The 25,892-nt window shown below is 54.1% G+C and overlaps 1 protein-coding gene and 1 long non-coding RNA gene across 2 annotated transcripts; one reads left to right on the top strand and one right to left on the bottom strand.

Annotated features, from left to right (window-relative positions):
* Positions 1-447: 447 nt before the first annotated feature.
* Trpm5 (transient receptor potential cation channel subfamily M member 5) lies at positions 448-19,152 on the bottom strand. The gene is made up of 24 exons (XM_052760110.1): positions 19,036-19,152; positions 18,430-18,610; positions 16,556-16,722; positions 15,716-15,899; positions 14,199-14,263; positions 13,885-14,076; positions 13,511-13,613; positions 12,027-12,145; positions 11,336-11,674; positions 11,142-11,270; positions 10,911-11,034; positions 10,317-10,462; positions 9,532-9,644; positions 9,295-9,387; positions 8,689-8,947; positions 7,925-8,043; positions 7,613-7,745; positions 6,810-6,984; positions 3,769-3,922; positions 2,669-2,850; positions 2,236-2,368; positions 1,396-1,468; positions 958-1,024; positions 448-658 (listed from the first exon to the last, which is right to left on the bottom strand). Exons 1-24 carry the CDS (start codon positions 19,150-19,152, stop codon positions 570-572), a joined length of 3,456 nt encoding a protein of 1,151 aa, XP_052616070.1. The 3' UTR covers positions 448-569.
* Positions 3,941-5,073, top strand: LOC128125060 (uncharacterized). Its single transcript, XR_008223088.1, has 4 exons — positions 3,941-4,284; positions 4,427-4,544; positions 4,719-4,772; positions 4,942-5,073. It is a non-coding gene; the product is annotated as an uncharacterized LOC128125060 (long non-coding RNA).
* Positions 19,153-25,892: the final 6,740 nt, after the last annotated feature.

The raw sequence follows: 25,892 nt of genomic DNA, 5'->3' as shown, positions 1-25,892 counted from the left end.
GTGGTCCAGTGCAGCGGAGTCTAAATGGCCTACAGGGTTTATAGTAGCGTTGGGTATCTTTGAAAGGTATCTTGGGGTTACTGTCAATGGTTACACAGATATTGCTGTGGGGGCAGAAGTGGGGGGGAACTGATGGCTATCAGCCCTCTAGAAGCTGATCAGCTGATAAAGAGTGGATCTTTGAGGGCAAAAAGAAACCACTAGTGTTTAAGAGGGACTAGTGTTTCTTAGGAACTCAGGGTAGGATGGGGGCCTAGACCCAAGTAGCTCGGCCTTGGCAGATGGTGTCCTGTGTAGGACTTGGCTAGTTCCTGCTGTGCAGTCCAAGCCGGTGAGAGCTCTAGGTGGGACTGAAAGAACTTCCCTGCTGGAGAAGACACCGCTGGGGCTCCCAGATAGATGCCAAGAGACATGAGTTTCATTTTCACTGGAAGGGATGTCCAAGAAGTGGTCTGTGGCAAGGCCTAGAAGACCATTTTTGGGGGTTGCTGGGAGTAGGGGAAGGTTGATGTGTCACAGAAGCCCAAGATGGCAAGGTCTGGGGCTCTAGGACAGGTGGTCCCTCCATGTCAGGTGTCTGAGGGTGGCACGCCAGCCTCTGGGTACTCCCTGTCCCTAGTAGAGGCTGGCTGACTCCTGCGACCACAGTTCTGGGAGCCTGGGAGCAAGGAAGGGAGAAAGGACCCTCAGCTATGGAGCCCCAGCTGGGGCAGGGAAGGACGAGGCAGGAGAGAAGACAAGGGCCAGGACATGGGAAGTGGTAAGGCCTCTGTGCAGGAGGACCTGCTAGGCTCCTGTGTGCCCAGGAGCAGTGGCCTGCCAAGGGCAGCAGGAACCTCCAGCACACATGGGAAAGGCCGGACCTGATGCGCAGCCTACAGCTTTGCTCTTGCCCTAATCCAGTGAATGAGGAGGAGCCCGTGCCCCCCTCATTCCCACGGCCTGAACAACACTTACTTGAGTGGGTGCCACCTGGAGCCACTGTGTCAGCCATGGAGGACAGGAGGAGCATACAGTAGTTGGCCTGGAAGGAGCCAAGGGAGGTGCTAGACTTTGGCACAGGGTCCCTCCCGTATGTCTCCCCTCCTGCCAGGGCTAGCGCTGCCCCAGAACTCCTCACTCTGGACCAGGTTCCCCCATGGGATGGTGACAGGATGTGGTGGTGAACCTAGGTTTTGTTGGGCCAGTTCTAGAAGAACAATGGGTCTCTAAAGTGACTTGGGGCACTGACAAGCATAGGCCAACATATGCTTTGGCCGTAAGGTCTCCCCTCTGCTCTGTCCCGGCCCTAATGCTGCCCATCAGGATGCTAGTATAGGGCTGTGGTAGTTCCCATAGAACCAGAAGGATGGCCCCACCTCAGGAAGAAGAATGGACAGTGGGTTGCTGGCTTGCCTGTGATTCCAGACACTGGATCCTCTTTTCTTGCTCTCTCAGCCCGGTGATGTATTTGGCAATCAAGTCCACTCTGGAAAGCAGAGCCGGCCGCAGATGTGGCACCTCCATGACAGGCCACAAGGGGGAGCCTGCCTGCCTGCCCTAACTGCTTTCTCAGGGCCTCAGTCAGCTGTGGCCTCTTGCTCTACTCTCCTTCCAGTCTTGATCTGGGGCCTGTCTATGGATGTGGAACACTACTGTACCCTCCCAGAGATTGAGGTGCTGTCCCTGCTTGGGATAGACCACCTAGCAAGAGGAGAAAAAGTAGGTAGTCCCCATAAGCGTTAAGGAACAGCTCCTCCACCACCCAGCATCGACTGGGGTGTGGATCTTCAGACTTGAGAGAGGATGAAGAGAGAGTCCCATTGCAGAAAGATGCCTAATTATAGGCCTACATTCCCACCCCCTACACACACACACACACACACCCTTCCCCTAGAGCAAGAGGCTGGAGTGCTGGGTCTTGTGACCCAGCCATGTTTCCCCAGCTCAGAGGTCCTATTACTGACACTAAAGAGTCTCACCCAGCCTTAAGGTAGTTCAGCAAACCCCACCCATTACTGAAAAAGCTAGATATTTCCCCACCTCCACATGCTTGCACTGGGGAGCCCCTCCCAGGCTTATTTCCCCTCAAAACACCCAGCTGACTAAGGTCAACCCAGCCCCACTGCATCTGAGTCCACCTGCCTCCAGGCAGGGCACTTTCTACATCTCTGGACAGCCCATGAACGGGAATGATGGCACCTGCCAGCCTGAGCCCCCTATGCCCACCGCCTGGGGTCCCACAGGCTGCCCCACCTGTGTGCTGTTTTCCTCAGCACCTCCCCCTCGCTGTCCCTCCTCCGTTTCTCCATGGCACTCATGAAGTTCTCCTTCTGAACTGTTTCCCAGGTAATGATCTTCTGGTCCAAGGGGTCAGGTAAGTCTCTTTCTGGCAAGGTGAGAGACAGCAGCAAGCCTTGTATGGGCCCCTAGGGCAGAGCCCAGGCCCAGGCTGTGGCAAGGGACTGGGGCAGATGCTGCCAGGCAGGGCATAATGCAGATGGCAGAAAGAAGCCCCATGGAGGGATCTGGGGCTGTAAGGAGACAGGATGGCCCTGTGGCTGTCAGTACGGGCCTGGGGCTTTGGCTAGCCTGGACAGAGCCTAGATGAGAAACCCCAGCCCCTTCTGTGAGTCTTCTCTGGCAGCTAGGACCCTTGGGAGCAGGGGTATCCAGCCTGTGGCCTCACCCAGGTGCTGACGCTTGTGCTGGGCTTCTTTCCTGAAGACCCTCTTGAGCACCAGACTCAGGTGGCTGAGCAGGATGAAGGGCGGGGCCAGGGCCGGTCGCCCGTGGTATTCAACGATGAGGTGGTAGCGCTGAAACTTCCAGAACATGTCGGCATTGCCCTGGACCACTTGGAATGTGTAGCTACAGGATACATGGCCAAACCCTTGCCTCATAAGCTGCTCTCGCTGCTCGTAGAAGCATTCTACCTCAACCCGGCACCACCTCCCGTGCCAGATGCCACCCCATCCCATATCCCATTTCCCTTCTCTCACCCCTTCACCTCCCACACCCAATATGCCATCCTCCATTGCATCCAGGGGGCAGCTGGCCTGTCCTAGGAGCCCTTTCAGAGATGGAGGCTAACATAGTTAGCCTTAACCATCACCTTGACAGTCTACAGTCACCTGAGAACCACAATTGAGGGACTGCCAAGATCAAATTGTCCCGTGAGCATGCCTGGGGCGGGGATTATATTGACTATTAATGGATGGAGGAGGGCCCAACCCATTGTGGGCCGCACCATTCCTTGTGCAAGAGGTCTAGGGCTGTGTCCAGCTAAACATGAGCCTGAGCGAGCCAGCAAACAGCATTTCTCTGTGGGTCCTGCTTTGAACTCCTGCCCCAACTTCCCTCAGGGATGGACTGTGGTCTGGACATGTAAGATGAAATAAACCGTGTCTTGCCCTAAGTTACTTTCAGGCAGTTTTATCACAGCAATGGAAAAGAGACCAAGACAGGGACCCAGCAGCCCTCAGTCACAGACTCCGGTGTCCTGCAGTGGAGGTATACTCACTGCAGGATTTTACACAGTCCTGAGCCCCCAGCACTGTAGGCTCACCCTCCTTCCTAGCAGGATAGACATTAGCTAAACATGAACCTGAGACCTGGGGTGCTGGCTCCCTACTGCAGAGCCAGGCCAATGGACACAGCAGTGAAAGGGACTAGGTCCTTCTACTAGGGACACAGGTCCTATCTCTGCTGGCACCCTGAAACCAGCCCAACTGAGAGGAGGGAGCGTGGATGTAGTGAGGGCAGGTGGCCAGGAGAGGAGGAGGGTACCTGAACATGGCGATCAGCAGGTTCATAAGCAGCACATTAGTGACCAGCAGGAAGGTGACCAGCAGGAGAATGACCACCCAGTTGGCATAGAGATTGGGGCAGGCAGCTGAGCTTTCCAGCAGTAGAGGGTGGAGGGAACAGTTCACACGGGCCTCTGCAAGGCAAGCAGACATCTTCAGACTGGGAGTGTGGTTCCAAGCGGAGGTCATCAGGCTGCAAGTCTGGCTAGGCAGCCAGGGGCCTGGTTCACATAGGGCTGGCCGTGTGAACTACAAAGTACCAAAAGTCCCATTGTGGAAGCCAGCAGGTGGACGGACTCCTTATCATCTGCCCTCTCTGCTGGGATTCCAGGAAAAGTCAAGGGCCATGGAGGCAAGCCAAGACCATCCCTGTGAGGAGTGGAAGGGAGGGCCAAAGAGTCCTGGAACCCACTTCCGTCTGCCATTGCGTGGAATAATTCCTTCAACTCCACCAGAAAGGCTTACTGCCCATGTCTTTCCCACCCAGGGCTCCCAGGTGAGAGTGAGGCTGCTGACTTCTAGACATCTCTGCCCACTCTGGGAGTTTCCAAGGCCCTGGGCATCCCCCCAAGGGCTCTGGGCCACAACACTAGCCCCTTTGAGCCATCAGTCCCTTCATTTATGCTTCTGCCCTGCAGGTCCCCACCCTGGCCACACCTGGTCAAGCTTGCTGGGCAGCACAGGCTGAGGTTGCCATCTTGACTCCTGATTCCATCCCTGTCTTCTCCAGGCTGTGTGCTGGGGCACGACTGTCGTGTAAGTAGGTGTGAACATATGTGCATGGGTATATTTCCTATTCTTGTTCTTCCAGATCTCTGTGTTACAAGTGATACTCCAGGGAGGCTGTTTGGAGGTGCATTTTTGGTATATTGGACTTTCAAGGTCTACCTGTGTGTAGTGGTGTTTCTCTGACCCTGTCTCCCTTTCTAGGACAAATTCCTACCTTGCTGCCCCAGTGAGCTATTCTTATTGGTCAACCTATGGGTGAGTAATGGAGTGTTGTATTGTATGGAGGGGTGCATGCAGCCATCTGAGAGTGCCAGATCCCATCTTGTCCCGTCCAAGGCTGCATTAGCAGCCACCACCACACCCAGCCTATGAATCTGCTCCTAATGCTGTTCCCCCACTCTCTTCCCTCCTCTTGGTGCCCTAGATGGGTGGCCAAGCCCTCCTTTGTGAAGCCGTAAATCTACACCTGCCTGAGGTCTGAGAAGGCCCACAAGGCCTAGTTGAATGCAAATTTGGCCCTGGAGCCCAGAGCTTGGTGGAAGGAGGGGCAAGTGTGGTGTGGAGGGAGGGGAAGGGAAGGGAAGGGAAGGGAAGGGGAGGGGAGGGGAGGGGAGGGGAGGGGAGGGGAGGGGAGGGGAGGGGAGGGGAGGGGAGGGGAGGGGAGGGGAGGGGAAGGGAAGGGAAGGGAAGGGAAGGGAAGGGAAGGGAAGGGAAGGGAAGGGAAGGAAAGGGAAGGGAAGGGAAGGACTTCCATGTCTCTTTACTCCAAACACTGGGCCAGAATTACCCAGGCCTTAGTTTCCCTCTGAGCACAGGCATGTTAGAGAATACCAGTCCGCTCTCAGCATAGTAGACACAGTGTGTGGGGAAGGGCACTAGAGAACCTAGTGAGGGGTTGGCAAGACTGTTCCATGACTCACTATGCCTACCACGTCCTCAGTGCTTCTGCTGACCCTGCAGTGGCCTCCATGCCTAGACTGAGGACTTTCTATCCCACTGCCCTTCTAGGCTGCCAGTGGCCTGAGCCTCTTCCCCAGTGCCTGTGGAAGAGAGACCAGAGTTACAGCTACTAGGGAACTGAGACCCCAGAGCTGCTCTGGCTGAGGCACTCAGCTTCCTCCTCCTGCCCCCAGGGACTGGGGCCATGAGGCCATATGGTGAGGGGGAGGGAAGAGGCAGGCAATATCTGCTTAAGCTAATGGCCTAGAAAAGCGATGTCTCAGGTTGAGCAAACACCAAAGGCACTGGGGTGGGGAGAAGAAAACAGTCCAGGGTATGGCTTGGAAACACCCCAATTAGAAGTTAATTTGCAGCCCTTCTGTTCCTGGAGGCCTGGGCTTGCTCCAATCTTACTGTCCTCCATTGACAAATATTCATCAAGCGTCATGATTGCTGACCTGGCCTCATTAATGGCCTCCTCCAGGATGGGTAGGGTCAGGTCTCTACTGACTATCCAAACTGCAAGGCCCCACAGTTGGATAACCCTAAATCCCTTGACACTAGCATGAGCACTGACCCTTATGCCTCAATCTGCACCCCATCTCTAAGCCTGTGCATGCTCAGTAGTGCCATGTGGAGCTGCTGTCCTGAGTCTCAACTCTCTAGGCCCTTTGTCTGTCTAATGCGCCGATCCCTCTGTCTGCCCAATCTTAGCCTTCTTAGGTCTTCACAGGTCCCTCCCCATTCTGGCTCCAGGTTTTTCATTCCTCCATCACCCACAGGCCCCCTGCTGTAAGTACCCAGCTGCACCCTAGGATCGCCATCAGCCCTAGCCAGGTGCAGGGCCTAGCTTGAGGGGACACCCATGATTACAGATAAGCCACACACCATTGACACCAACAGGCAACACACACAAGTTGGATGGATCCCTAATGAAAGCAAGGTTCAGCTGGAAATGGTGAGCAGATGGATCACAGGGAAACTGCAGCCAGGTGAAGCAACATGGAATGGCCAGGGTGGCCTGGGTTCTTCATGCTGTGCTCGTGGTGTCTGCCCGTCTTCTGCCCCTCCCAAGACCCCTGTCTACAAGGCCCAGCCCAGCCCTAGACCCCCTCAGACAGAAATCCAGCTCTGGCTATTTGGGATCTCTATGGCCTATTTCCCAGTCTGGGAAAAGATGGAGGCTCCATGGCCAGTTGTGTCTTGCCCTGCTTCTAGATCCCAGCCTGTGACCTAGACTTAGGATGTCATTGTCTCAGGCATTTCCAGCCAGGGCCCTGGTGACACAGAAGTGAGACCACATATCCTGGAGCCCACCAGCCCACCAGCCCACCTTCCTGGCTCAACACAAACCATCAATCTCGTCCAGAGGGATTTGCCCAAAGATCTGCAGGTAAGGCCGGTAGAGCACACGGCGGAAAATCCACTCCAGACGGCCGTCGTGGGGGTGCAGCAGGGCCTGAGTCGTCACACCGTAGGCCACAAGCCACACGCTCAGGAAAAAGAGGAAGAAGAAGACATCCTTCATCTGCAGGGAGATGGGGGTCACAGTCACAGATGGACTGGATGGGAACTCACCTCAAGGAGTCAGAGGGGCTCATTTTCCTCCATGTGGGAGTCCAGAGAGCTTACCCTCACCTAGGGCTGGAGTTCCTGGGTTCCCACCTCAGCCAAGGATTAGGGTGTCAGGTTCTCACCACCTCCTTGGTTGGGGTTTCAGTACTTACCCCCATCCAGGGTTGGAGGTCCCAGGATTCTCACCACTAACCAGGGTTGGGATATCACAGGGCTCATCACCACTCAAGTTCAAGGTCCGAGGGGGCTCACCCCTAACATAAGTTAGGGTTCCGGGGGCATTCACGTCCACCCAGGGCTAGGGTCCTATCTACCCAAGCCTAGAGGTATAGGGGTCACCCCTTTAGTTGGACACAGTGGTAGCTCACTCTCATCCAGAGTTAAAGTCCAGGGCCCTTACCACTCAAGTCAGTGTTCTTTTGGGCTCCTCCGCTATCCAGAACTGGGGTCCCAGGGAACTCACCCTCAATAGGTTTAGGGTCCCGAGGACTCACCATCCACTGGGTCAAGATGCCCCATCTATCCAAGGCTGGGGGCCCAGTGCCTCACCCCCCTCAAGGGTCAGGGTCCCACAGACCCACCATCCGCTCTACAATGATGATCTTAGGACCCAACTGCTTGTGAATGGCAAAGATGTGGATGAGCCGAAGTGTGAACACCATGAAATCAATGGCCAGAACAGTGCGGCCAGCCTCAAACACCGAGGGCAGCATCCTGGAGAGAGACAAAGGCTAGGTAGGGCTGTTGGTACCCACAGAGGGCCAGAGGCTTTCCCCAAGACACAGTATACTGGCTAAAATGGCCAAAAGGCAGGTTCCAGGACCATGCTAGGATTTCAGAGAGCTGAGTGGGTCCCCTAGGGCCTGCCCACCAGCCCGTCTGAGGCTACAGACCTACAGGTGACACCAACAATGAACAGGAAGATGGCCACCATGTCACACTTGTTCCAGTTGTCCTCCACATACAGGGTGAATTTCTTCACCAGGTGTGTGTCCTCATCTGTAAAGAAGCCCTGACAGAGGGAGGAGGTCTGGTTACAGCAGCCAGGTCCACCTGGATGAGACCAGGGTAGACTCTGCATGTATCAGGGCTCAGTTTGTCAAGCTGATCAGAACTAATTGGGGACTAGGACCCAGTGTATGGCTAGGATTGGGAGTATCATTTGAAGAGATTTCAGGGCTAAGTCTGGGACAAAAAGTAAGGTCAAGCTGAACTTGGAGTCAGGGCGGTCTGGGACTAAAACTCAGGGTCAATTTACATTGCATGTCTGGACTTAGCCAATGACTCAGGTCAGGGTTCAGACTCTGACTAGGGAATCAGGATCATGACCAAGCTGGAACAGGGATTGGGGCTCAGGATGGAGCTGAAATCAGCTCTGTTTGTGATCGTGATCAGGGCTCTGACTGTGACCAACATCAAGACTCTGACAAGGATCAGGGCTTATTCTGATCAAGATAAGGGCTTGGTCTGGAGCTGGGATTGGGGCTCAGTCTGTGACCAGGACCATGATGCAGTAGACTGGGTTGACAAGAAGGCCACACAGTGGTCTTGTTCTATAGATGAAAAGTCTTAGCCCCCCAGAGCAGGCCCCACCTGGAGCTACATCTAACATAGCCTGAGTTGCAGAGCCCAGGAGTAGGCCATGCTGTCCACTGACCTGTCGGATTTCCTCCAGCACCAGTGTGAACACCCAGAAATAGAGGGTAACCTCAGACCCAGATGGCCCCTGGGGAGGTGGCCTGAAGTCTACCAGCAGGACATAGGTGAACAGGAAGAGGAATGCAAAGTACATGACCACATTCCCCAGGAACACAGTCACAGGAGCTCCCCAGAACTTCCTCCACCGTGTGAGCAGGAAGGCGGCCTGTGGGCCTAGATCGCCTGGAGCCCTTGGCGTCTCTGTCAGCTTCTCCAGTCTGTGTGGGTGTGGAGGAGGTCACCATGGTGAAGAGGCACCTAACCACGGTACCCCCATGGGAGCCTGCCTCTGTCTACCTGTGTTCAGCCACTGGCCACTGCTGAGTGGTAGTCCTTACTCTCTCCATCCTTCCCAGCCTCCTCCATTCTTCTTAAACTTCATGCTCCCCAGCCTTGTCTATCATTCTGGGCCCCACTCTGTCCCTTCTGTAGTCCCCTCCGTTTTTCCTGCCCTCTGTCTTTCTGGGCCCGTTCTGTCTTCCCCACTTTCCTTGCTCCTTCTGTCTTTCCTCACTCCATCCTTCCTGGCCCCCTCTATCCATTTCACCACCCTGCCACCCCTTACTGGCCGCCCTGGTTGCACAGGAAGCTCTTTTCCACATCCAAGCTGTCCAGTTCCTGCAGATCTTCCAGGTCCATCCTCTGTGGGACATCCTCACTGCAACACAGGGAAGGATATCCGAAGCATACAGAGAAGGAAGTACTAGGCCCACCGAGAAGAAGGAGGACTCATATAGTCAACTGGACATTGGGCTATGAGAAGTGGGAACAGTGAGAGACTCTGGCACCTGCATAAACCGACCTGAAGGTGATGAGGTTGGTATAGATGAGCGCCGGGCAGGTGAAGGCACCCAGCAGCCGTAGGATGGGCGTGCCTGTGGCCATGTCTCCCCACCAGATCTTGGTCAGGAATGCCTAGAATAAAGTCACATGTTCTGAATGCCTATCACCACACTTTCACTCACATAGGGCCCTGTGCCTGAGATGCTCTTCCCAGACCCCTTTCAAGCCCCCTCCTGGAGCACCTGCTCTGGCAGGAGGTCAGACTCTCCAGGGGCATGTGTTGGACTGTTTGCAGCCTGCCTGCCTTCCCTTCTTTTTTCTTTAGGGCAATCTCATATAACTCAGGATAACTATGAACTACATAGCTGAAGATGGCCTTGAACTCCTGATCCTCCTGTTTCCACCTCCGTAGTGATGGGATTGCTCACGGACCACTACAGCTGATTTATTCAGTTCTGGGGATTGAACCCAGGGCTTCATGCATGCTGTACACTCTATTAAATGAGCCACATCCCCAGCCCTGTTGTAACCTTTCAAGAACAGAATTATGGATTGGGATTAAGGACAACCAAACTGAGAACAGGTGTTGCTGGGTCTGAGAACCAAGCTAAAAAAGCATCCCTGATGAAGGAAGCTAGAACCCAGCCACTCTTCCTGGTCCCTCCCCTATGTAGCTTGGGTATGGGCTGGAAGCTGTAGACTGGGACATTATTAGCTGAGATACCTAAGTGTCCTGGGTGGGTAACCTGGGCCCCGCCAACCCTTCTTATCCTCAAGCCATCCTTAGGCCGATCAGCCACTCACTTGCACACCATCATGGGCAAAGAAGGCCTTGGCATCAGCTTCAGTGGCCAGGTGCAAGCAAGTGGTCCTGCTCCAGCTGTGGTTCCTGCGCACCAGCAGGGCAAAGGCACGGTCCTCACTGTTGCTGTAGCACTCAGAGAAAAGATCTGCACACGAAGCCAGCTGCTAGGATGGGGTGCTGAAGCCTGGTTCCTGGGTCCCCGTCCTCTGCAGCATATATCCTGCATCTATTTTCTAGGGTCTAGCCAGGCCTCCCATGCTACAGGGCCACTGAGAGTCCCTGCCTGGCCCTAGGGCCCTTCCCAACCTCTGACCTTCTCTGGCCCTTCCCCTTCCCTCTTAGTACTGTGAAGGCCTCAATTGACACAAAGGGCTTCCACTCTGTGGTAGGGACCAGTACATGACTATCATGTACTGTATAACATCTGCACCTCCCTGTTAGGACTTGTTGACTAACCTCCACCCCCAGGAGGAACTGCCCTGAGTTCTGCTCTACACAGGAGGCCATGGGGGTCACCCTGAGCCACTTGCAGTAGACAGCCACTCCCCTGTCTACAGGGGAGCAGAAGCAGAGACCTTCTACCTATCACTCACCCAGGGCCAGCTGTTCATACTTGGCCTCACGCATGGTGCGGGCCACCTCCGCTTCTTTCTCCAGGTGAGACATTTCCTTTATGATCTTGCAGGCAGCCAGAGCAGCAGCCACACCCTCCTGGCCCTGGAAGATGGAGAGACAGGGTCTTAGAAGGTGGCCCAACTGTCCCAATATTCCCCAATCTGCTTCTCAGGATGTCAAGGGAGCTGTGGACTGAAGTGGCTGCTCACCATGGCCCAGAAGTATGTGGCCATCTCATAACGGTTCTGTAGCACAGCCCAGAGGAATAGGTCCCTCCAAGGGTCCTCACTCTTCCGATTGAGGTCTGGTAGCCACTTCTGGCCTGTGGGCCGCCTCTCCTGCAGAACAGGGCATGAACATTCAGCCTTCCCAGCACACCCTGGCCCAACTTAGCTCTACTCACCTCCAACCTGCGCCCATCCTGGTAGAAGCCACGGCAGGCATCATGCAGGAAATCCTTGAGTACACGGGAGACCTCATGGAGTGAGAAAGCGGGCAGTCCAACGGGCAGCTCCCGGGCCTGCTGGGCACCCAAGCCAGCCAGTGTCAGCCGGCCCTCCTCATGCTTACGCTGTAGCAGTTCAAAGAGGAGGCTCTTGGGGGACACGGAGTGGTAAAGCTGCTGCAGCCGCCCATAGGTCAAGAACTCGGCCATGTCAGCACCGCTGTCCACAAAGAGGCGCACGAAGTCAGGCTTGTTGCTCACTAGGGCATCAGTCATCACCTCTTCCAGATCGCAGGACTAGATTCACCCGGTAGAGGAGGAGATCAGCACAGTAAGAGGGAAGAAGAGGAACTGGACATCCTCCCCTGGGCACCCCAACCTGTGCCCTAAAGCTGGGGCAGGCATGGGTCAGCAGAGTATGCTGGCCTCAGGAGCTGGGGATAGGAAAGGTCTGATGAGTTGACAGTAAGAGTGTCAGGACTCCCACACCCCAGCCTGGACTTTGGGGGTTCCCTAACATCATTTTGATCTCCCCAGGGCAACAGCTGGGGCAGAAAGGGCCCAGATGACACCCCTGAGACCCCACGTCCTCGGGCCTTAGTGCATTCCCTGCCTGGTGTTCCCAAATCAGTTCTGGGTAGGGGGGCACCTTCCATTCCACGTCTCCACTGAAGATCTCGCTCTTGGCAATGTCCACACGGTCCCAGGCCACAGCCAGCTTGAGCTCGTCTAGGTAGTCTTGGGCCTCTTGGCTGTGACTCTTGCAGGCTGTGGACAGGAGTGAGTCCCACAGAGATGGAGGGGAGGGAACAGAACTCTCTGTAAGGACTTGATGGGAGTTGGCAGCTGCTTCTGAACAGCAGCAAGAGGCACAGGACTAAACCCTCAGGGACGACAGCCCAGAAGCCCCTAGATATAGTCTCGTGAGGCAGAAGCATGTTTTCAGTAATACAGCACCTTGGCCAACATTTCCTTGCCCACGAGCGGGGCAGGGTGGTACATTACCATGCAGGCACATTTCTTCCCTGGGGATGGCTGCACACTTTCACTGGAGGTCACAGTTACCCCTAAACCCCAGAATTAAGAGCACCAGGCTTTTGCCTCCATGAGACTGTGACTCACTGAAAGCCACATGTGGTCCTGTATATGGCTCCCTGGGCCTCACTGTCTTATGAAGGGGAATGGCTAAATCCAGAGCTGCCCTTTTGTAGACCAGACTGACCTTGAACTTGCTATATAGCCAAAGATGACCTTGAACTGCTGATCCTCCTGCCTACCAAATGTAAGCTACCACATCTGATTTATGTGATGCTGAAATTGAACCTAGGGCCTTGTATATGCTAGGCAAACTTTTTTTTTTTTTTTTTTTGAGACAGGATTTCACTGTGTATCCCTTGCTGTCCTGGACCTCACTCTGTAGACCAGCCTGGCCTGGGACTCACAGAGATCTGCCTGCCTCTGCTTCCCAAGTGCTGGGATTAAAGGCATGAGCTATCATCACCCTGCTCAAACATTGTACCAACTGAGCCACATCCTCACCCCCAGGTGCCCCAGGTCCTCTTGGAATGGCCCCTTACTCAGGTATGCCCCACCCTTTCCCCAACACTGCCTCTCCCAGCTTCCAGCCTGTGTTCTAGGCCAGCCCCACTGCCCCGACAAGCCTGGGTTGAAATCCAACATCTCCATCAGTGTCCAAGTGGACAGACCCACGGTATATCTATACAGTAAATGTTAGAACTCAGCCTTGGAAAGTCAGGACTTCCTGACTCCGGCTGCCATGGGGATGGGTCTGTGGGACATTGCGCTTCATGAGGAAAACTGGGTACAAACAATATACATTGTAATTCCGTTCATGTACAGTGGCCCCAAAGCTCACATCCATAGACAAAAAGCAGGTAGGGGACCAGGACCTAGGGACAAGGTGAAGTTGCTAAGGCTTTTTGGGAGGGGGTAAAAGAAACATTCCAGAATGAGTGCTGGTTACAATGCCCTGAGGCTAGTAGATTCTAAGCCCCTGATAGAAAGGCCTCAAGAATTTGTGAGTCATCTTTCCTCCCTGGGAAGGGCTGACAGGCATCCACTGTGAACACTGCTGAATCCTGCTGCCTCTGAGGGCAGGTCTACTTGGCTCACCTTTCACAAGTGCCTTGAGGATGACAGTGTCCAGGTCCTCGGAACCCTCCTGCTCGAAGTCGTACACAGTGAGTAGGTGGGGGTGCGCAGCAATGTTCTGTAGCTAAGACCAGGAAGAAGCCTTGAGGTCTGAATGGAGCCTGAAAGGGTCCTCAGATGAGCCACCCTGTCCCCACTGACCCACAAGCCTAGCTCGGGAGCACCCTCAGCCTGACAGGCTCGCTGCCTGCCTGGTCTCACTGTGGCACAAGGACCCAGATAATTCCAAGATGGGATGGGAAGAGAGGGCATAGGCAGGGCTTTCAAGAACATCCCCACCCGGGGGTTGCTAGGAGGACAGAGGCTTGGCCATCACAGCCCCCAGCAGCACGCACCAGCTCTGTCCAGTGCACAATGGCTTCCCAAGAGAAACACTCGCCAGGGAATTTCTCTCTGAACTGCTTCTCAGCCACCTGGGGCACCAGGAGATGCGGCTGGCTCACCAGGGCAGCAAGTACATCAGCGATGCCTCCAGAACCTGCCAGGATCAGCCACGGGGCAGCCTGCTCCACTGCCCTGGAGATCCTCTGGGGAGGCAGAGTGACATTCAGATGCATGTTTAAGAAGTGCCTCAGTCCTCCACATCACCCTGGGAAACCACCACATCCTCCCTGGCTCCAGTCAGGCCCCTCTTCCCCTCTGCCCTTACCTCCAAGGTTCTGGGGTCACCGTTGACCAGCAGGCAAAGGACAGGTATCTGGATGTTGCTGGTGCCTGTAGGCATAGCAGCCATGAGGCCATTTGATGCTCAGAAAGTGAGAAACTCAGGTCCTCCTCATTAGGTGGGGCAACCACCCCCAACTTCAGACCCCTTCCCCCCCACCCCAGCTACCATGTTTCTGACACACCCTGCCAAAAAGCTTCCTTCCTTCCTTTTTTTTTTTTCCTTGTTTTTTGTTTTGTTTTGTTTTTTTGAGACAGGGTTTCTCTGTGTAACAGTCCTGGCTGTTCTGGAACTTGCCTTGTAGACCAGGCTGGCCTTGAACTCACAGAGATTTCCCTGCCTCTGCTTTCCAAGTGCTGGGATTAAAGGCATGCACCATCACCACCTGGCTCTTCATTCCTTTTTTTTTTTTTTTTTTTTTTTTTTTAACAAAACAACAGGGTCTGATGGAGCCCAGTCTGGACTTGATTTTGAAATGTAGTTTAGGATGGTCCCTCTGCTTTCATCTCCAGAGTGCTGGGATTATAGGCATGTGCCAGAGTGCCTGGTTTATTCCATGCTGTGGATTGAACCCAGAGCTTTGTGTGCAACAGCCAAGCACTCTACTAACTGAGCTACATCCCCAGTCCATGGTGGCTCTTTTCCCCTCTCTCTTTCAAACCAAAGGTGAACCAAGACATTGTACCAAATCCTTGAGCCATAGGCTCAAGACTTTAACTGTATGTCTGTACTGTCCAGGGCTGGCATGTGACAAGTAAGTACAAAGTAACTTGAGAGAAATGAAGCCTTGTGGCACCCACCACATCCCAAGGGCAGCCACGCTCTGGCTAGGTAGCCACTCTCCCAGCATAGGACAGAGTCGCTCTGCATCATAAGAGACACATTGGGCCAACAAAGGGATAGTAGCTGTTGGGAGCAGCCCCACGCTGCTGGGGTCCTATGTGATATCTTTGTGGTGTCAGACACAGGTCTGTGTCCACTGTTAATGTGGACTGGCTCCACCAAAGAATTGCATGGTCCTTTGTTAATATATTATTCACACACGCTCTAAGCAATGATATAGTAGTTTATAAATATTGTTTGTCAACTAATATTTTCCCAGTCCATCTCTCTTTTACACCCTTCACTAGCCACAGTTTGTACCCATTCCTTCAGGCATTTCTGCTCCCTGGTGGCAGTGGAGGAGACTGTGACTCTTGAAAGGCTTATTGGCTAGCAGAGTCTGCAGCCAGAACAATGCCAATTAAAACAGTGGCAGCTGCCCTGCTATCTGGCCAGGAGGTGGCTGCCTAGCCAGGGCCGTACTGCCCAGCTGTGCCACTCTCCCATCCCACCCCAACAGCTCTTCTTCCCAGGCCTTGTATGCTCAGGCATGCAGCGGGGGGAGGGGGTGCTTCCTGGAAGTCCCTTTCCCACTCTCCATGAAGTTCTTGCTGGTGTGTATCATATCACCATGTCCACACCCCCAAGATGCTGCTCTGTGCAGATGGAGAGAGCCTTACCCCCATAGCCTGTCCTCTGCTGAGAGATGTGCTTCTCCAGGCTCAGCCGTAGCTCTGCCAGCCCGTCCCCACTCCCGTGGGTGCTGGGCTCCACCAGGATGAAGTGGGAGAGATTGCTGTCCAGCGGGCAGAGTGGTCCCTGGATGCTGCCCTCATCTGCAGGGTAGTGGATGGGGGTATCCTCCTGTGCCAAGTATTTGGGAAGACATGGGGAGGTGGAGACCTCAGGAGCCGCTTTGGCTGGGCCTTGCTATGCTGAGCACGCCATGCTGGAGCCCTGGGCAAGGCTTCAGCAAGGCCTCAGAGTCCCCACCCCTCAGGCAGAGGGAGGCTGGACTGCTGGGCTGGGGGGCCTCCCTGGAATGAGTGAACCATGGAAACAGCTGGGGCCAGGGCTGTGCAAGCTCCACCTTCTAGACTCTTCTGGGCTGGGGTCCAGACTTCACCTCAGTGGGGCCTCCTGGGCTTCTTATTGGTTATGCCTTACACAGTCCACGGAGTGGGGGATGTGAACAAATACCAGAGAGCAGAAGCCACCTGGACAGGGTTTCGCAGGACTTGAGGACAGCCGTCTAGCCAGGCTGGGCCCAGAGTGCTATCAGTCTAGCTCCCTAGAGGGATGCAGCAGGTTGCCACCCTTATTCCTGAGTAATGCTGCCACCTGCTGGGGAGTGCTGAGCCCCGAGGAAATAATGTCTTTCTTCCCACTGAAGCCTATCCTTGTCCCGCACCTCTCAATGCTTTGCAGGTAACATAGTCCTTCAGCCTGTCCATAGCTTCCTCTGCCTACCCAAGCTTACTGAGCCCTAGCAGCCATGGACCCATGAACCTGTCACTCACCTGGACACCATCTAGAAGCTGACGGTGAAGGATACGGTCCAGAGAGGCCATTCCAATGGCCACTACACGGACCTTGGTGGATGTGCTAGCCAGAGAGTGATCACGTACAGCCTGCCCAACGTGGCGGGCCAGGCCTACACGGAGGGCGCTCGTCAGGATCCAGGCACCTATGGGAGTTGGGAGAGAAAGGTCCTGGAGTCCTCACAGCTGGCTGGCCCAAACTCCATCCCCTAAGTCATATCTACAGTCAGAGACCCGGGAATCAGGTAATGGGAAATGCTTTTTTTCCCTTTCCCCCAGGCATGGCCTTTATAATGTAGTCTAGCCTGTGACTTGAAGTAATTCCGCTGCCTCAGTGTTCCATGTACTAGGAGTACAGTCTGCACCACCATGCCCAGCTACAGGGACCACTTTGAAGCTGATGGGGAGACTAAGGCTCCGGGAGGGTGTGTATGTGGTAGAGAGTGACCTTTCCCAAGATTTGTCATAGATGCTGCCCTGTAGCCTGTTCTGGGAAAGGACTCCATGACGAAGTTCCCACTTGCGTCTGACTGCAAATTGTTCCTTTATTATCACTTCTGCAGTGAGAGGCTCAAAACCTCCAGCCCTCTTGCCAGGTGTATACTTGTGTGTCCAGGACACCTGTGTGGGGATGGGTGCGTGTGCTGGCCAGAGGTGCCGTTCAACTTGTCTGTGCACCATAGTCTCTGATGGACCTGGAACTCGCTGATTTGGCGAGTCTGGCCTGCCAGCAAGCAAGGGATTTTCTTGTCTATTTCCCTTTGCGTTAGGATTTCAAGTACACGCCTCCATGCCCAACTTTCTGTATGGGTGCTGGAGACTAATCTCAGCTCTTTACTGAGACATCGGCCTGTGCTGGTTAGTTTTAATTTATTTTTTTTTTAAATGATGTAAGTGGGGCTGGAGAGATGGCTCAGTGTTTAAGAGCACTTGACTGCCCTTCCAGAGGTCCCGAGTTCAACTCCCAGCAACCACGCGGTGGCTCACAACCATCTGTAATAGGATCAGATTCCTTCTTCTGGTGTATACATAAAATACAAGAATAAATATATCTTTAAAAAATGGTGTAAGTGTATTCAGTATGTGCATAAGAGTGAAGCTGCCTGAGGAAACCAGAGGTGCTGAATCTCCCTGGAGCTAGAATTACGTGCAGTTTCAAGTTGCCTGACATGGGTGCTGGGAACAGAGCTCCAGTCTCCTGGAAGAGCAGTACATGCTCTTAACTGCTGAGCATCTATCTCTATGACCCCTAGGTGCTGAATTGCATAAAAGGAGAACGCTTGATGAGAACAAGTAAAGATGTGTTTATTCTCGCTGCTCTTGGCTGTGGATGGGATGTGACCATCTGCCTCGACTCTCTACCTTCGTGTCTCTGACATGATGAGCTGTGACACAGAATTGTAAGGCAGATGAATCCTTTTCTTCCCTGAGTGACTTATGGTCAGGGTATTTATCGCAGCAGAAATGAAAGTAGAGCATTCCCTGAACCCACATGTTTTCAAAATAAAGCCCAGGGATTTGATTCTGACATCTACCAGTAGCCAGGTGCTCCCCAAGAGTGGTGTGCGGGGACACACCCTAGGTGCTCCTTGGTGAACTGATGCCAGTGGGAGGCCATGGCCTGAGTGGAGTGGATAGCTCTCAGGGAGGGCCAGCTTCTGCACACCACGGAGCAGCTTGCGACCGCCTTTAAGTTCACCTGCACCACATCCCCGTGACCTGCCCCCATGGCCTCCCTAGGCACCACCAAAGGTGGCTGAGTAGGAGAAATGTCACCGAGGAATGCCTCCCCTCCCCCACCAGCGGCAAGCAGGGCAGCAGGCCAGGCAGGCCCAGCCCAGGGCGAGCCTTACCTGTGCTCTGAGCTGCTTTTACCAGCCCCTTGCGCAGGACATCCCGAAGCCAAGACTTCATAGCAAAAGGCCGCTCCTCACCCACCAGGGACACCACCAGGTTGGGGGCTGGCAGGTGCCACTCGGTGAGCAGGAGTTCAAAGAGCATAGAGGGGGCCACGCTGCTTGGCACCTTCACAAACTGCAGGATGGGGGCAGGTGGATTCAGGGTTGAGGGACAGGTAGGCAGCACTGGGGTGGGGGATTCTGGGCCTATGGTAAATGTTAGATTGGAGGGAGTTCTTGAAGGAGTCTGGGCATGGGACAGGGCAGGCCATAGAAGGGCAGGTCTTAGACCCCTCTTGGGGTAAGGCCTCTGTGTGGTATGGCCATTGCAGTGTATCTTCCCCTCGTGAGTCGGGGGTGAGGCAAGAGTCCTGAGCCTCAAGGTTCCCATTATCACAAGGGCAGGAAGCAATTCTCAACTTTTGTCCATCTGGTCGGGGTCTCTGCACTCAGATCATAAGGAATGGCCCCAGGGTGAGCAGGCCCCGGGGCTTTGAGGAGGAAGTAAGACTTGGGGATTCCAGGCATGGTGGATGTCACCCAGGTGCATGCTGCCCCTACCTTGCCTCGCTTCTTCCCGGACCCTCCGAAGTCGATCTCACCTCTGCATAGGACTGGTTCCCACCCATCATCAGTATCTGGGGGGCTTCCAGGGCAGGAGCTCTGGGCAGTTTGCATGGTGCCTTCTCTATGAGACAGATGATGGAACCCAGAGAGTGGAGTAGCCACCCTCTTCCCCACTTGACAAGGAAGACTTATCCCAGCTGACATGAGGTGGCTGTTCACCGGCTGACCCCACCTGCTGTGGCTCTACCACCTTCCTCACAGTAGCTGTGATTAGAGTCAGGCTCATTCCCCAGTGGGGACAGGGGCACAGCAAACCCACCTGCCTACCTCTGTTCCCCACACTTACCGAACTCCGGGCGTCTGGACTCTAATATGCCTGTCACGGTTCTCCAGAGGCTTTTGCAGGGGATGTCCTAGAAACCCCCAAACACTAGGTAAGGGATTCAGTTTCCCAACCCAAGGGAGTCACAGCCTAGACTGCCCCAGACAAGGTTTGAGGACATCCTGGTTTGCACCTGAGTAGGTAGGTAAGAAGGCAGGTGACCTAGTTCAGATGCAAAGGGGTTGGGAGGACAAAGCGGAGAAAAGGAGGGACCTCTGTGGACCTGGAAGTTCAGGGAGGGGAGGCCAGGAAAGGAAGACAGAGATGAAGGCTAGAATGGGAGGTGGGGACAGAAGGCAGAAAGGGAAGTCAGGAAGGGAAGTCTGTGCAGGGTAGCAGGTGAAGAGGGCAATGGGAAGAACAGGGGGACAGGGAGGGGAGCCTTGTCCTGGCTCTCCTGGCCTCAGAGGCAGAGCCAGGACCCAAACAGGCTCTTTCCCTTCAAGTTCCCGCCTTGGCAAACAGAGGATGAAGAGGCTGCCTACAGCATCTCTCACCCTGGCGGGGATCAGGTTTTCTCCCACCCACCCACCTACCTGGCCAGGCCAAGCTCCTTAGCTCCACCCTTCACTACAATGACTTGAGTGGACTGGCCTGTGCAATATTCATCTGTGTCTCCTATAGGTCTCCTGTGTTTCTCTGGTGATTTCCCAAAATCTCTAGGGCACAGCATGGCCCTACCTACCCTCATCATGCCTTGGCTCCTACGTCTGCCCTCCTGAAAGCAGGTGTCCAGCCAGGGAGGAAGAAACAGCCTATCTGACTTGGGACAGCTCTCTACACACCACTTTCCCATGATTCCCAGGTCTGCCTGGTTGTCCCATGTGCCCAGCTTTGGGGTGCCTGCATGATAGCACTTCATTCAGATCCTGCACATTTTGGAGAGAGATGCCTGTATATATCGGGGGCTGAGAAGGAGGGGGCAGGGTGGTATAAGATATGAGGAGGGTTTATTCCCTGCCTCCTGTGGAAAACCTGGACAGGGGCTGAGGCCAAGGTCCTTCCCACATGCCTCTGGAGCCAGCATGGTTATGGTGCTTCCCCCAAAGAAAATGTCCCTCAAGAGATACATCTGACCCCTAACCCCTGGTACTGCGCACATGACCTGCTATAGAAATTTGATCTTTGCAGATGTGAACTAAAGTTTACCTGTGGTGATGATTCTGTAGATGACTGACTCATTAGAATGTCCTGGTTGTGGAAGCTGAAATGCTATGGAGCCAGGGGCCAAATGATCTCGGTCTATCTTTAGCCATTTACTGCCCACCTTTATTGTCTGACCTAACATCCATCTACCAGGCAAAACCTTTAGACTGTATTCTCAGCAGACCCTAAACTTCCACCAACCCGAAAGCCAAGCATGTCATCAGACAGCATCTGAGGCTACAGCAGAGATCCCCCACGTGGCTGCTGTAGCCTACCTACCTGGTCTTCCCACCAGTGCATTTGATAAATGTCTCGACTTACTATTGTCTTTGTTCTGTGACTACAAAGGTTATTGTAACCATGGCTAGAGTGGAACATGTCCTTTGGAGCCTCATTGGCTATAGCCACTCATATCTGCTCAGTATAAACTAAACTAACTCTTGCTTTTGGTGCAGGAGCACTGTTTCATGTTGCTGTAGGTGTAATTGGGATATCCTAAGCTGTTGCATGGACTAGGATGGACTCTTTACCCAAGGTGGGTGTGGGGGAGATTTGGAGGTTGGACCCTCAGAGGTGGCAGAGGTAGGAAGGTTCCTCCTGTAGCCTGTCTGGCTTGGGCAGACAGGAACTTCTTGGGTCTGCTCTAAATGCTGTGGCAGGGGTTTTTGTGGCCTCCCTCACCACACTGGCATGCTGGTTAATTTTTTTCTGTCAACTTGACATAAGCTAAAGTTATCTGGGAGGAGAGAATTAACATCAGAGAAAACGCCTACATCAGATGCCCTGTAGGCAAGTCTGTGGGACATTTTTTTTGAGTAACAATGGATGTGGGAGGGTCTAGCTCACTGCAGGCAGTAGCACCCCTGGGCAAGGGGTCCTGAGTTCTATAAGAAAATCAGCTGAGTAAGCCATGAGGAGCAAGCCAGTAAGCAGTATTCCTCTATGGACTTTGCTTCAGTTCCTGCCTCTGCATTCCTGCCTTGAGTTCCTGCCCTGACTTCTCTTCATGATGGACTGCAAACTGCAAACTGAAATAAACTCTTTCCTCTCCAAGTTGCTTTTGGACATGTGTTTATCACAGCATCAGAAAGCAGAGTAGGATACCTGGGCTTCACTTTGGGCCTCCAGACCAAGAGTGGCTTCTCACCCTGACTTTCCAGTGTATGGCCCTGTATGAAGGCAGCCTCCATAGGTCAATGTGTAGCCATAGGCGAGTCCCCTCCCTTGTACCTGGTTCATGTAGCCAGGCACAGCTCCTTGGTTCCTTGGGTCCCCTGCAGCCCATCCTGCCCCAGTTATGGGAAATGTAAATCCTCCCCACCCACAGCAGGAGCTCACACCCAGAGCCTGTGGAGGGTAGGATTTGAATAAGCCCTTCCAGCCACAGAAACAAACACCCTATAGTTTTCCTGTGAGGATCTGGCTGGGTTCACAGGCATGCCCCTGTGTGCTGGAACAAACACCATAAGCTGGGAGACCTGACCTAACTGAGGCACACTCCTGAAGTGTTAGGGACAGAAACCCCAAATCCAGGCATGGACAGGCTATGGCCTTCCCCAGAACTCTGAGGACATCCTCCCTGGTCTTTCAGTTCCTGGGGTTTCCAGGCGTCTCTTGGTTTGTGGCCACAGGACCGCAATCCCTGCCTCTGTGGTCACAGAATTGTGCCTGTGCATGTCTGTTCTCTCCTCTTCCTGTAAGGACCCCATCACTGGGCCAGGGTTCCTACCTTCTCTCTAACCCATCTGCAAAGACTGTTTCCAGACAAAACTACTGTCTTAGGGTCCATGCGGGTACCATGCCACCACAGTAAGCTCTGCTATTGGAAACAGAGTTTCCTCAGTCATATCTGGACACGCACTATGCAGTAAGAGAGGTGACCCAAGCTGTATGTGTACCCTGGCTTTGGGAGCCATGTTTGTTCCTGGTCTTTGGGCTGGGGATGGGACCTCCCACTCTTCTCCTCACTTAGTCCGTGGTGGGAAGGTCATGGACAGCCTCTTTTGGCCCAGGAGAGGAGTTCTCTGGGGCTCCCTGAATCCCTGAGTGTTTCTTTCCCAAGGACTAGACCCTAGATAGAGTCTTCCAATATGGGGCTCAACAAGGCACCCCCACTCATGGGCAGTGTATTGGACCTGCTAATCAGGTCACCTTGCCTTGCTTCAGGATAGACTGGGTGAGTGGTCTGGGCCCCTGGATGCCATGTGAGGCAGACACAACACTCAAGAACTGCCAGGCCTTGCTTTCCCCACCAAGCATTTGGGCAGGTGCCAAGTACCAGGCAAATGTGGCCACCAAGAGGGAAGGCATGCAAATAGGATTTGCATGTGCAGGTGTCTGGGTCTTAAATAACCCCCTCTTTATTGGTGGTTTTTTTTTGGAGGGGGGGGTTGGGCTGCATAACTCTGGCCATTATGCTATGCCAGAACTCAGAAAGACAAAAACTAAACATTTAATCCCAGGGCAGTGGAGACCTTGGGGGCTCTTACAAGCTGAGGTGGTCATAGAAACAGCCTGAACTAAATGCACTTTTCACCCCCTAACATGGGAAGAGCCTAGGGCATGGTGGAGCTGGCACCCAGACCTTGGGGGTCCTAACTCTATTTGTCCCCAAATTCTCTGTGCCAGCTCACAGTGATATGTGGGTAAAACCATAATGATAAGAAGGGACAGAAAGGTCACCACATACAGGCATGAAATAGCATGGCTCCTCTCATCTCCTCAGTGAGGACACCTGGCGCTCTTAACAGAACAGGACATGGACACAGCTATGAGGAGCCACCTTCTTCTCCCCCCTTCCCCCCTTGCCCAGCCTCTGAGCCCTGACTGACTTTCTGGCAGATGTAATTCCCAAGTCTGAGGCTCACAGTTTGGATTATCCTCCACCCAGATCCTCCCAAACATTGGGGTAGCCCCTTCCCTTGCCCATGGTAGACTGTTCCTCTGATGCTACAGGAAAGAGGGGCTCCATCCCTGATAGAGCTGAGGAAAGAAGAGCATGAGGCAGGAGTGTGGCTAGAACACGGCTCCTACTTGCCCTTCCTACCTGCCCCACAGAGAAGCTGGGCACTTCTCTGGCCCCATTCTCTGTGCAAGCTGGCTCTGGTGTGAGCTTACCTGCCTGTTTCTTCCAGACTCCTGGCATGTGGCTGCTGGTGCCGAATGGTGGAGCCACTCACCTACTGCAGGCTGTGTCCCCCTTTGCTCCCCCCACATACCACACCTGGCACCTGGCAGCCAATGGTGTCCCAGAAAGCTGGGTGTGAGTGGACATAGGGTACCACCCAGCCATCAAAGGCAGGATTGGTGCCATTGGTCTGAGAGCACATCTGAGCTGGCAAGGAAGCTGTGCTCACTGCTAAGAGGGCATGAATGATGTACGGGTCCTGTCCCTTCCATCCATGGGCTTAGCCTGGTGTGGGCAATGAAGTCTGGGTGACTGAACTCTAACATGAGGTCAGATGGGAATTCTGCTTCATTTCTCACAAAGCCCAAATTTCTCTAGTTGAGGAAACAAGGATTGTATCAAGACTATGTGACCCATGCAAAGATGTCTAGCAAGCTATCCCAAGGAGGACAGGCAGGCAGAAGAACTATCCCTCCAGGTCCCAGGAGGTCTGGAGGTGTCTGCCCTGCTCTGTGGTATACCATCCTCCTGGAGAATCCCATGGTGCAGGTGAGCTGAGTACTATCTCCTTACCAGTCAGTTAGTGCCTTGGGGGCTGCGTGAGGACTGCCTCTAATCAGGGCTCAGGACTGATGCTTGTAGGACAGACCATATTTTCTGTGGCTGCTCTCCTGTTGATCCATCCAGCTCCTTCAACACTCTTGAGTCCCAGTTTCTCTGCCTGTAGACAGAGATCTTCGAGCCCAGTTTCCAGACAGCTGTGGTTAACTGGGGAGGAAGGACCCTCCTGACAGCGTTTCTGTGAGCCCTTCCCTCAGAGACCCCAGGACCTGGTCCTCATCCCCCTGCCATGAGCTCCATAGGGTTGGGGGTTGGACAGCAGCCAAGGACCCAACATTAACCACCAGAGGGCGCCAGGACCATAGGCCGAGGCAGGACAAAGGTCTTCTGGTTTTGCCCTGAGTGAGAGGGCCACAGTTACTTGCCCATTTGGACCGGCATGTTCCTTAGCACGCCTATAGTGTTACTCTGACATAAGCCAGGTTCATTTAAGGTCCTTCTGGAATTACGAGCTGGGCTGGGGCCAGAAGCTCAGGACTAGGTCCAGACACTTAGGCTCTGCAGGGCTGGGACCACAAGCTCTCAGGTCTGGAAAGCTAGAGGGTCCAGATCCGGAGGAGGGGACATCTTGGGGGGCCTAGGTGGAAGGGCCAGCCTTCAGCCTTGCACAAGGCCAGAGTCCATTGGATTCTGGAGGTCCAGCCTGAGTTCATGACCACCCAGCAACCCAGGGCCTGGCCTTCCTATGGCTCCCACGGTGTCTGGGGTATATGGAGAATATATACACAACCCTTCCTCCATCTGGTGCTGCCCCTTTACCTCCATCTTTTGGTCACTTGAAGGGCTGCAGTAAACATTCCCTAGCCCTTCCCGGGCCCGTAGCATGTTGTGGTTCTCCTTACCCACAGCCTTTCACGGCCCCCTATTACCCTAATAATCAAACCCAGAGAGGCCCTGGTACTTTTGCTTCTGCTGCCTTGAAGCACTGTGGAGTATTTCCTAGAGGCTCCTTTGTCACCACAGGCTCCTCTGGGCTGCAGAGACCCCTCCACGCAGGACCACACCAGGACAGGGCACCTCCCTTGTAGCTCTCCTCCCAGGCACCTTGGCCATATTGCTCAGTGTTTTTTGCCTTGCCATCTGAAATGGTGTTTTGTTTCCTCATTTGCCCACTGGCAGCTGCTTCCCCCACAGGACTGTTGGACACTGGGCGGTCACAGCCAACCCCAAGTGCAGAATATGACTGTATACAGAACATGTGCTCAAAGGAAGCTGTGCGTTTAGACAAGTGCGTGCCTGGGCATGTGCATATGCATGAGTCATATGGAGGCCTAGGTGGGGTCTGGGGAGACAGCCATTTAGTGGGAAACAGCTTGCAGCTGTTCCAGGACCCTGGGCAGATAGACACTAGGACAAGGCTCAGCTCCCTCACATGCTCCCAGCTGTGAGTCCTGTGACAAGGGGAAAGAGAATCAAGGTGCCATGGGGGAGGGACATCCAAATCGACCTCAGCAACTGCTTCCCCACATTGCTCACTATGGCTTAGCTGGTAGCCACTTCTGTCTCTCTTGTGGTTGCTCTGGCTGGTGCCAGGAGGATACTTCCTCTTGGGTGAGGCTGTGTCCCAGAGGGTAA

The sequence above is a fragment of the Peromyscus californicus genome, unplaced genomic scaffold (genome assembly GCF_007827085.1).
Source record: "Peromyscus californicus insignis strain IS unplaced genomic scaffold, ASM782708v3 Scaffold_4__1_contigs__length_199733344, whole genome shotgun sequence".
NCBI lineage: Eukaryota > Metazoa > Chordata > Mammalia > Rodentia > Cricetidae > Peromyscus > Peromyscus californicus.
Note: the sequence above shows the minus strand (reverse complement) of the source record. Positions and strands in the feature narration are given on the sequence as shown.